Source organism: Pygoscelis adeliae, unplaced genomic scaffold (assembly GCF_000699105.1).
Source record: "Pygoscelis adeliae isolate BGI_AS28 unplaced genomic scaffold, ASM69910v1 Scaffold118, whole genome shotgun sequence".
In the NCBI taxonomy this organism is placed as follows: Eukaryota; Metazoa; Chordata; class Aves; order Sphenisciformes; family Spheniscidae; genus Pygoscelis; species Pygoscelis adeliae.
This window is the reverse complement of record NW_008825257.1, coordinates 263,576-275,322: the sequence shown is the minus strand read 5'-3', so window position 1 is coordinate 275,322 and position 11,747 is coordinate 263,576. Positions and strand designations below refer to the sequence as shown.

The window sequence follows — 11,747 nt, the reverse complement described above, 5'->3', positions numbered from 1 at the left end:
ATTATGTTTTTAGACCTGGACCATCAGGTGTTTAGGATGTACTATCCCTGGTGTGATTTTTCTTTTCCAGATGTCTTTTGTTATTTTGTTAAGGTTAGAAATCCACAGAATAAGCTCTGCAGCTCTGAGCATGATATATGAGATAGAAATGTCTTAACCATAGACGGGCTTGCTAGAGCTTATTTGTCAGAGTCCTTGTCTTCAGAGCTTAAGTGTTTGTATCTGTCATCCTGTAGTAGACCCATGGCTGTCCAGGACTTTGAGGCCATGTGGATGATTAGCAGTCGAGCTTTTCTATTCCATCTAATTCAGGCCTTTCCCAGTATTATCAACCTCAAATGGCCCAATATGTGCTGGGTGCAAGGCAAGGGCTGATCCATGCATTAAGCAATGTATACAACAGGCTGCCAGAAGGTGGGGGCGGGATTAGCTTTACTTCCATTTTAAACCAACAAAGTGAGGTGCCTCCAAGGTTTAACTGGCATAGATTGGACAAGACCCAGAGTAACCTGATCGAGCTGGATCTGCTTTGAGCAGGGAGCTGGACTTGACCTCCAGAAATCTCTTCCAACCCATATTACTCTATGATAAATTCAGCAGCATTATATCGTAGGGGACTTGCTAGAGACCACGTAGGATATCTGTAACAGAACCAGTGCACGTGGTAACAGACCCTGCATCCTGCCACTGAGTGAGGCTGCCGCAGGCCCTAAGATAGGCTGAGCTATCCCAGCTCAAATAAATAAAAGCAAGAGTGGCATAGCTGGGGAGAGAGAGAGAAGTGGGGAGAGGCATTCCTTTGAGCCACACATCAAGTCGTGCCTCGTAGCACGGACTGACTTATCTGTGTTTGCTAGCCTTTAATAAATGGCATGTACACACATTTTAGAGGAAGCTGCTGGATGGCATATAGTGATTAGAAGCACTTGAGCAGGCAGGGAGAGAGATGGAAAGTTAGAGGTGGCATGGCCAGGTCTATGAAGATACTGTGGCACTGCTGGTCTCCAGAGTAGCTGGTTACCCACTTCTGGGTACACTCATGGTACAAAACACTCATTTCTGAACTGCTACTTAAAATTCCTAAGTGAGGATTTTGCAGAAAGCATGACCTTAGAACGGGGCTGGCAGTACTTGGCATGCTTGCTGGAGCAAGATGCAGTAGCAGAATGAGTGGAAAATCCCAATTTTTATTTTTCATTACAGGCTTTCTCAGCTTCTCCTCAAACTCCAAAGTGTGTGGGTGTTTGACCATCAGAACCCAAATCCATGAGCTGTGGTAGATCTGAGAGAAGTGGTTTCTGACAGATCTGATGCCTTCAGTGCTTATTTCTCCTTCCTTCTTCTTGCCCAGCCCGGGTGTTGTTGCAAGGTGTCTGTGATGTTTCTCAGCAGCGTTTTTGATATTTGCCAGTAATGCCTGTGCCTCGTTCATGGTTTTGTTTGGGAGCGGCTTGCTGGAATACTCTTATCTGAGAAACACCTCCTGTGGAATATTTGTTCTCTCTGAGGAGTTTGATTTTTCCTTTTCTTTTAAAACCAGGTATGCAGTGTAAGAGCATGCAGAAAATCTGTATTTTGGCCATGTTCTGTAATATTTACTTGAAATTATGTCCTGTAAATATTCTTGCCAATAAACTTGAGAGTATCGACAGAGAGAGCAAAGCTCTGTCATGTGGTATAGTAAGAAACTTTCTCAGCATTGGGGTATAAGGGATCTACTAAAATGTCTAGTTTCTTGTTAGAATATGGGTAGGACAGGAAATACAAAATACAACAACTGGAAATCAGAGGTGTCCATTTTGTCCATTTCCCAGTCTACATGCAGGGTTAACCTGAGTAAAACTTCCTGATAGCTGTTTGTCTGTCCAGTGGCATCAAGTCCATCCCCTCTCCTGGCAAACTGCTCCACATCTCAACAGGATAAACTAGGTGTGCCTATCCCTGCGGTGTTTGTAGGGAATCTGGGTCTGTTGTTTCATTGCATCTGGGCCTCCGGGGACTGCTGAAAGGCATGAATTCGTTCCAGAATAAACTGAGCATGCGTCTGACTTATTTGTGTGCATGTTTGTCCTTCAAACCCCTGCTTGAGTGATTACCTCATAGTGCTGCCCTCCTCTCTCTGTGTTCCCAGAATTTTTGGATCTGTAAGCAATTGTTCTTTGGGGCACTAGATCTCTGTTCTAGTGAGCTGGAGGGAAGTTTGTCTGACCTGGGAATGCAATAAGAGCTGCAGAATATTTTTGGAGAGTTACTGAGGTGGTTTTACTGCAAAGGTGCTCAGGTGAAAGTCATGGTGAGACTGAGGTGTATAGCCCTGCTGTGACATGCTGCCAGGTTCACTGCAGACAGTATAATACTGGGAAAATTTACATTTATTCCCCATTCCTTGCCTGGATTGTTTTTGTAAGCCCTAGTTTTTGCAAGTTTTGTGCTGTGCAAAAGGAGGGAAGGTTAGCACTCTCCTTCCTAAGGCTAGGAGATGCCTTCCTGTCCTACAAAATACACACATGGCTAAGGCATTGCCATGTTCTTCACGATGTCTCCACCATCCTTCCTTCCACCTGTCCCCTGCACCCCCCTCTGCTATCTATACAAGCCCCTCTTCAGTTCATTAAGCTTAGAGGAAGCCCATGTACTTCGTTTGCAGTGTGCCCTGGGCCTAAGAAATGAGTTCTAACCAGTAGGCTTACTTACTGATGTGCACTGGATGTTCAGGGCTTTTGGAGGTGTGTGCTCACTTTGTCCTAAGGACAGCAGATGGGGAGTAACTTTGACACTGTACCATCAGGAGGCCGACGATCTGAAGTTTTGGGTTGCTATAGACCTGGAGACTGAGTGTCGCCTGGTGTAAAGTGTTGGTGCACAGGCCCTGTGACCCTGGAGAGAGGCAGAAAGTAATAGAGGGAGGTGAAGCCAGGGCTTTCTGTCCTCTGCTAAATGAGATGTAATGCAATGATTTTTTGCATTCCAGGGCATTTCTGTTGTCTTTCGGTTTGCATCTGTGGATTTGAAGATTGTTCTGAATCTTCTGAAGTCTGAGGAACCTGAGAAAAACAGGCAGATGGTTTGATTTGTAGCAGGAAAGAAAAAAGTAGGGAAACTGTTAACTGTTAGAAATCTATTTCCACCCCTCACCTGCAATAAAACTCTCTGGGGTAATATGCAGAAGGTGTAGGTTTGGAAGGAAAGGAATCTGCCTTTGCATGCATCCTGGGACCCCTGTGAACTCAATAGCTGAAGTGGATGGAGCCAAGTAGGAGCACAGGAACGGTGCTGAACTTTGGGCCAAGAGATGTGTCAGGCCAGATGGGAAGGAAGCTTGGAAAGAGCAGATGGCTCCCTGGCTTTTATATCTCCTGCTAGCCCCCAGTGCACATGTATTTTTGGGGTTATATCCCTAAAGCATCCAGAAGAGGCAAGGAGATACTTCCCAGATGAAGGAGAATTGGCTCTGCTTTCTTCCTCAGCTCTGTCTCAGACACCAGCTGGATGTGACCCGTCAGCATCTGGGGAACTTCCAGGCTAGGCCTCTGCCTTTGGCAAAGTGTATATGGCACATGGATGATAAAAGCTTACTATTTAAGGGTGCGTGTGTGTGGGTGGTGGTGGAGAAGACCCTTCTTTTATAAGCCAGGGCCTTTGATTAAACAGGCAGTGAGTTCTTGCAATGGAGATCAGTTGAGTAGTGCTCTGGCATCCACACCGGCTGGATTGTTTACTTGCCGTGGGATGTGCTGTTGAAGCATGGACTTCTGCCATAGGGTGATCATGTGGGTCTTATGTTCCCTTGTTTTCCCACAGGTGTCAAGGAGAGACTCAGAAAACGTTGGCCTGGGCACAGCTGTGGAAAGGGCTGTGGTTGTGGGGGTTTGCAAGCAATTTGATCTCACCCATTCCCCCAGATGCCTTTACAGAATCTGGCATCTCGCTGGACTACCGCCTCTTCTGTGCCTGCTTCATCTTGACTCCTCTGTACTTGGCATTGGGAATGGTGCGTTGCAAAGATATCTTGCAGGAGAACATTTCTGGACTTCCTCACAGTCATGCCCCAAGTCAAGGTGTGGCTGGTTCCCAGACCAGCTCCATGTTCCCCGGTTTGTGTTTGTTGCTATAGATGCGTTGCTGCCTTCCAGCATTGCTTCATGTCACACTCTTCACCATGGGCTTGCAAACCTCCTTGGCGCTGTCTGTCAGGTGGGCTTGCTCAGCCTGATCCCAGCTGAGGAGGTGTGCTGAGCTTGGCTGAGCCACAGGGCTGACATATCATACCGTACCTGGCTGCTTGCAGCAGCGAGGAGGGTTGCCTGATTGTCAAGGTGGGCAGGACAGGAAAGAAGGCAGTTTCCTGGCCATGCTGTGAATTTTAGAGAAAAGATACATATGTGGGTTTTTGGGAAGGGGGGATGACAGGCTTCCATTCAGTGAGACACTCGGGCAGCGGAGTTCAAAAGAGTGCTCCCTTGTCATGCAGCCAGAGGAAGGGTAGGATTGGTGCCTGAGCACTGGGGTGAACAGAATTAAGGCAGGGATTGAACTGCGAGGTTGGCCAGTGTGTTTTCATGGCTTGGGAAAGAGAGGAAAAGGAGGGACTTGCCGGCTGGATTCGAGTATGTGTACCTGCAAGCAAATGTGAAGTGTCTGCAAAGTTTTATCAGGACTGGTCTGGTCCTATAGGTCTCGCAGAGAAGCCAAAGAGTAAAGGTTATGAAATACATGTGTGGTTCTGTATACACCCTCGCCCCTTTTCTTTTTGTCCACTGAAAGTGCATTACTCCTACATATGAAGCACAGAGCTTGTGGTAGGTACTACTTTGTTTCAGTGGATTGGCAGGTTTTCCTGACTGTCACAATGTTCTTGAAGGGCCTTGTCGTCCTTTGCAGGGTAGCTCTTCAGAATACTTTATGCCCCCTTGGAAGTTATCACTGTTGTGCCTGTGCTTTTTGATGTCATTTTGCTGGATAATCACTGGCATTGCCTGCCTCTGAGCGCTCAATGTATTATACAGCTGCAATTTAATTTTTCCCTTGTAAAACTCCCACTGAGAGAATTGGTGTGGTTGGTGACCAGGGCAGGTATTCAGCTGTGTCAGTCTTCACAGGATGACTTCTCTACAAAATAGGCAAAACTGTAATTACAGCTAAAGCCTCTTATTTCTTCTGTTTAATTGTGTATGGCTGGCAGCAAGGATGTCAATGAAAAAGCAGTGAGGTTCTTTTTAAATTGATATTAATGGGAATAGACACATGGGGAGAGATACATGAGAACTGCTTCCAGCTTAGAAGTAGCAGCTGCAGAAACAAGTGTTAGTTGTTTATCAAGAGCATGGTACGCCCAAGAGGAAGAAAATGCACGAGGCTGGGGTTCAGCCGTTGGGTCGCAGGTCTCAGCCCTGCTGATGGTTGCTTGAGAGCCTTAGGTAAATCATCTCACTTCTTTCTTCCTGTTCTCTCCATTCGCTTATTCTGGGAGCTCCCTGAGCCAAGGATTGTCTTATGAAGTTGAGAGCTAGCCAACCACCCTCATCTTATGGGCCACGTCCCCAAATGCCCACGTGGACTGGAACTCCTCTCTGATCCTGAGACCAGCTGTTGGTTTACTTCTGCTTGTTATTTTCTTTCCAGAATCTTTAATCTCTAATCTCAACTGTTTGGCGACTAATGACTCCTAGAGTGGCAGGACACTTTCACCACTTGAAATCCAACAGCAAGGGCTTCACAACAGAGGATGGCTTGTTGTGGGGACTGGTTGGGCTGTTGTTCTCTTGAGCATGGGTGAGAGGGTTTTGGAGAAAGCGGCTTTCATGTGGGGTCAGGGTCAGAGAGGACTGCAGAGGCAATTACTCTATCTTCAGTGGGATCGCCCCCGCTTGCCACAGGCTTCAACTCGTCTCACCCCAGCAGTGAGTCACACGTTGTGACTGAGCTGGTTAGGCCCAGGCAGGGAAGGGAGAACAGCAAGGGATCAGAGCTGGAGGCATCTCCAGACCCTGCCTGACCTTCAGGCTGGAGGAGGGAATTCCCTCAGGAGGGGAGCAGAACAGAGGCAGCTTAGAGGTCCCTCACGTTTCCTTTTTCCCATGGCCACTCTCTCAGCCTCCTCTGTTCTGTGGATTCCCTGCAAACCCCAGCTTCTGCCTCATGCAAAGGGATGTGCTTCCCCTGGTACCACTTCTTTCATGGTGAGAACCCTCTGTGCACTTTCCTCCCCATACCCTCTGCTAGGGGATGTCCAGTTACACAGACACTGTGTCTTAAGGAGAGCCTCTTGGCTTAATTCACTGATCATCCACATTGTTCCACCTGCCCTTGACATGATGTTCCCTCACCCATGTTGGCTATGGAAACCCCCTTGGAAGGGCCCCAGTGTTGCTCACAATGAAGCAGATGGGATTTCTAAGCAGCCTGAATTGTCTCTTAACGGACTTGTAGAAGCAGATGTTTGAGCCCCTGGGTTTCAGGAAGCTGAGGTACTGTGTAGATGTTCTCTGTATCTTTTCTGCTATAATCTGTATCGTGGTAAGAGGTCTGCAACCTTCTTTTTCCCCTCCTACTGTTTGCAGCCTGCAAACTAGTATTCATAATAGAAAAAGTGAGGCTGTTTTAGTTTCTCCTGTGATTCTGGAAACTATGGCCCTAGCAGGTGCCTTCATCTGGCAGTGGGGAGAGGATGTCCTGGTTTTGACCTAAGTTAGAACCACCCATTTTCCTTGTTCAAGTCTGTATAAACAAAGGGGTGAATTATGTCCAAAATGGAGACTGTTGGGGTGACCTTGAAGTATTGGACCCTTTCACAGCCAAAATCCTTTGGGGTGGTGGGAAGAGAGCCTACATTCCTGACATTATCAAAGTGGACGTTGTTAATTTTGTGTGAGGGTGGATTACTGTGTGGCATGCAATAAGTCATTAATTTTAATCAATCATAAGTACAAGGAATATGCCTTTTTCTTTATTAACAATGACCTCCTGGAGGGACTTTCCCCCTACGGCTGAAAGGAAGTATGCTGAGGGAAGAAAGAAATAAATAATAATGCAATTAAATGAGAGGTATTAAGGCATGTTTTTGATGTCCCTCCCCTGATTCTGGGCCTTGATTCAAATCTCATTCAATGTATTCAGCTATGTTGTGTGTTCTTGAGCAGTAACCTTGCTTGTGCTGGTTTTGCAACTAGAAGTTCAACTAATAGCCATATTGACAGCTCCCCAAATTCATAGTTTACTTCTCCAGGAAAGAGCTGATCTTCAAGAAAGATGCAGAAAGATCATACAGGATAGGTCTTCACCCAGTGCAAGCTGACTTCAGTCCGGTGAACTCCAAATGATTTGTGGTATTGCGGCACTTAAGCACTGAACTCCTTGGTTGTGTCTGCAGATGCTGTACCAGCACAGGAGAAAGAAGCAGCTCTTGCCACTCAGAGCTTCAAATTACTGTGTAACGTGAACAGCGAGATCTAGGCAGAGGGACGCAGTGGCAAGCAGCAGAAAGACAGGGCTTTAATGCACTACCTTCCTGTCTACTGCTTTATTTTTTTTCTCATCAAAGCAAAGCTTTGTCCTGGAATTTGAAGGAAAAAGAGAAGGTGCCTTTGGGAGTAGTTTAGATGAAAACTTTTGGAGGAGAATTGAATTTTTCCTTGGGAAGCCAACAAAGGGTTCAGGAGACATGTCCTCATCTTTGAAAGTTAGAGATAGCCAAGGCGTTAGTCCTGCTTCTGCTGTTTGCATCAAGAAAGCATTATCCCACCTGGCCGAGTGATATTATTTGGTTGCCTGTGTGTTTTCAAGCCCACAATCGGAGTGCTGGACTGTAAACCCCCCAGGCTTCTTGCTTTGTACAGACTCAGCACAGTGCGACTTCTGCTTGATGCTGAAGTGGCCGTGGCATATTGTAATGACTGCCTCAAGGCATGCTCAGTTCCTCTCTATTTTTGTAGTGAAGTGCAGCCTAATAAGGCCTTTTTGTTGTTGAGTGATTTCCTACTAGGTAAAAAACTGTTCAGCTGGAGTCCTTAAGTTAAACGGCCAGTATCTAAGTGCTGGGTGGAATACTTTGACCTGACATGAAATGATTCCGAATAACTGGAAAGAAAATATCAAGTGTCAGTGCGGTTAATTAATTCCACATCCAGCTGCCTAACTTCTCTTTTTTCTGTCCCCGCTCATTTTAGAAGTCCCTAGCATTTGAAAAAAGGAAGGGGTGAACGCGTAATGTCAGCACATTCTCCAAATGAGACTGCTTGCCTGATCAGGAAGTAACTGTTCAAACATCTGAGTGGCAATTTAGATTTTAAAAACAGTGATCTCTCAAGAATATAGGCTCATGCATCATTTTTATTCCCCTTGCTGCTCTCAGTTATTCAGGTAGTTATTTTTTTTATTGGATAGGGGTGTGTGTGTTTGTATGTACATGGTTTTATTAGTTTATTCTCAGTCCTGTAAGAAACATCTTTTGCCTAATAAATATCTCTGAGCGCTACGTGTTGCTGCTGGGCTGGTGATGTATCATCACAGCCTTGCTAACCCTTATGGATTTGGTTTCCTCTCAGAGATCTCACAATAATTTGCAGATTTTTTTTCAAGTTCCAGCCCCTGGACTCACGTGAACATATGTGAACCCTGTTATTCATTATACTGCATTTGGTTCTGTCTGCCAGTTTGGCAGAGGAAAACAGGGAAATCTAACCCTGATTTATGATTGACATATTTAAAAAAGGAAACAAAAAGCAGATTAAAAAAGCGTTTAGGTTGTATTGTTTTTGAGATATTTCAAAGGTAATCTCCTAGCTTTAGGGACCGTGATTACTCATTTTTCAATATCTGAGGTTTGCTATTTTGTTGCTTAGTGACAGCAAAAACTGTTGTCCCTCTTGCAGGTCCTGGTTTCTGTCCTGAGTGCCATGCAGAGATTAGAGCTTTGCAGGCTGGCTTTCCAACCCTGCAGGAATGAGCGCGAGGCTGTGCTAAATGTACTTATCTTTAGACAAAGGCAGATAGCAGGCCTGGAGTGGAGGTACTTAGGTAATGTGCAAGGGACAGCAATAATAGCGATTTTTCTAGGAAGTGCAGCCAAACTCTGAACTCTGTGCCCAGAGAATAGCTCTGCGTACACGTTAGGAATTGCCAAAGCTGAGAGCAGGTGGCAAAATCTCCCACACTTAAATATATTATTTTTCAAAAGAACACATGCCCCTGTGTTTATTTTCATACTATGAAAGCAAACTTGGGAACACGGCCCACAGCAGCACTACGTATTGATGTGTGCCACCATACTTTCACCTGCTGTTTCTATTGTCCATGTCTTTATGAGCTTGATCCTATGAATTTTACCGTTGAATTAAACTGGGGATTTTATCTTTCAGTCCCACTGAGGCAGAGCTGCCCGTATAACTATCTAACTGGAAAGTGGTCTGGCTGACTGTATTTCACAGGATTCTCTGGGCCCGTACAGATGGCAAGAGGCTTTGGCTGGAGGCTAAAGGACATTTATTTGAAGGATTTTCTGCAAATATGAACGTATTCTAATAGCTAGACTTGTAAAAGCAAAACTTTCATGTTTGAGAAATACATTTTTTGAGTGGTAGAGAATGAAGAAAATGTTACCTAATTTATTACTGAGTGCTTGTGAAGGACTTAATACTCATGAAACCAGCAGCATGCCAGAGACAATGGAGGGGATCCTGCAGTGGGTTTCTGCACGTTTCCTTCCAAAGCTATGCCAAACCTCCTTAATCCTGATCTTAATTATTTCAGTGGAAGGCATTTGCTGGACAAAGAACTGTGACTGTGTCAAGCCTGTGCACTGAGGTTTGTGAGGAGGCCCAAATATCCAGCCAGGGTGGAACTGGGGTCCACCAACACCATAGTATTGTGGCTGAGGTCTTTAAGATTTTAAGTGAAAGGCCTGGTCCATGCAGCTCTTCCTACAGGAGTCGGGCACTTGATCCCCTAATAAATTACAGTGAAACTAAAGCTTCCTTGTCATTGCCCTGCTGTCACGTTCATAAAAGCCTAATTATTTACCAGCTGGCAATCTGAGAAGGGATATGTTCGCACAATTTAATTCTTTCTCCTCACGTTCACACAATTTAATTCTTCCTGCTCAAATGAATCCTTGTAAGGTAGCCAGCCAGTGCGTTCAGTCCCTTTTTTACAGAAGTGTTACACAGATGGTGGGGAAAAGGTTGTGCAAGTTTTTGTTTGTGAACAGCTTCACAGATAGGTGTTGGCCTCCTAGGTGCTGAGACCCATTCTTTGCTATTTCCTGCACCCTTCCGAGGTTCCTCTTTGAGGTTTGTGCTGGTGGCATTTTACAGCTCTGTGTCGTCAGCTGCATTGTGTGCTGTGATCTGGCTTTCTGTCTCCCTGCTTGGATGACTGAAGCTTCTGAACAGGAGCGAACTGACTGCCAGCCACTGGATATGAAGCAGTCTTGCTCACTCACAAATAACCATATTCTTGTTTGAGTAAAAGTACTGCTCTGAAAGTGAGTCTTTGCTTGTGCGCTTGAGCTTACCGAAACCTGAAGGATGGCTAGCTATAAATGTGGGATGCAGCATGCATGGCCTAAGGATTAACTGTGGGGATTTTCTATGTATTAGTTCATTAATGATAATAGATGCGGTACTCTTATTTATGTATAACAAGATGTACTCTTCTGAAAAGACCTTTGATGTTTTGGAATGGGCTGGTGTTTTTGCTGAATGTACATGTGTAGAGCAGCGTGTGAACAGCTGGCTGGGTGAATTTTGGGGTTATTGACAATTTCACTTGCCTTTTGAGGGAGAAATCTCAGTGGCCAAGTATCCCAGTTTGTCTGGTATGGGTGACTGGTTTTGTTTGCAAGCTACCTTGACTTTCTAAGGATTTCTCTCTTGCAATTGTTAAACATAATAAACGTCCCTGCCCCTTCCCAATGCTTCAAATCCAACAAGCACAATGTAGAAAAGAGTTTAAGTCCTTTCTAATGAGAAGCAGCCAGGGATCATGCTGGCAAGTCAACCCCTTGAGAACAGGCTATTCTCTGCACTCAGATGTTTCATACACCAGAGTTTTGCTTCCTCATCCCAAAAAAAGCCTTAACCAGGCAGAATTTGCTGCTCTGAAAAAAAGAAAAACTGTAACCACTTCAAAACCTAGCACAGAGGTTGTACATATATGGGTATTGTGAATATGTCCAGGCTGTGCACCATTGGTTTGTCTCCCAACAAGAAATTAATGCAATTACTTGACAGCACAACAGTTGTCTCTTAAAAAAAAACAAACCAAAACCCAAAAAACAGTTGTGACTGTTGTGTCTGCCTGTGCAATGCCATGCAACCCAAAGCAGTCTGGCATCTGGCTGCCAGCTGGCTTGGCTCTGCTGGGAACATAGCGGAGGAGCTCACTTCAGCCGACAAAAACTTGAGGTTCTGGATGGCCCTTTAATTGTGGGTTCTTGCAAGCACTAGGGATTTGTAGTCTTGCTCCCCACAAAGGGCCTTCATCATAAATATGTATATGTATAGTTAAGGGGTGATATCATGCTTAGTGAACACCCGAATTTGTGCTATGTCCTAAAGCCCTTGGACTTAGCACTAGTGACGTTATGGCTACAAGCTGTTGTCAAGGGAGGACAGGAGTGATTCGATTTATAGAGAGGACAAAAGTGGTGTGGCTAGTGAACCACCTCCTCCTGGGGAGCTTGGGGAAACTCTGCACAGACACCGTGCTACTGTAGAGGAAACTCCTTCCCTTCTGGGACGTGTGACGGC

General features: G+C 45.4%; 1 protein-coding gene across 1 annotated transcript in view; it reads left to right on the top strand.

The window, feature by feature from the left end:
- Positions 1–243: 243 nt before the first annotated feature.
- LOC103921492 (cystatin-like) overlaps positions 244–11,747 on the top strand; it is a 20,780-nt gene continuing 9,276 nt past the window's right edge. The window contains exons 1-4 of the mRNA XM_009329478.1: positions 244–364; positions 1,352–1,358; positions 3,585–3,589; positions 10,976–10,982. Coding sequence (XP_009327753.1) covers positions 244–364; positions 1,352–1,358; positions 3,585–3,589; positions 10,976–10,982 — 140 coding nt within the window. The remainder of the gene's footprint in view (positions 365–1,351; positions 1,359–3,584; positions 3,590–10,975; positions 10,983–11,747) is intronic.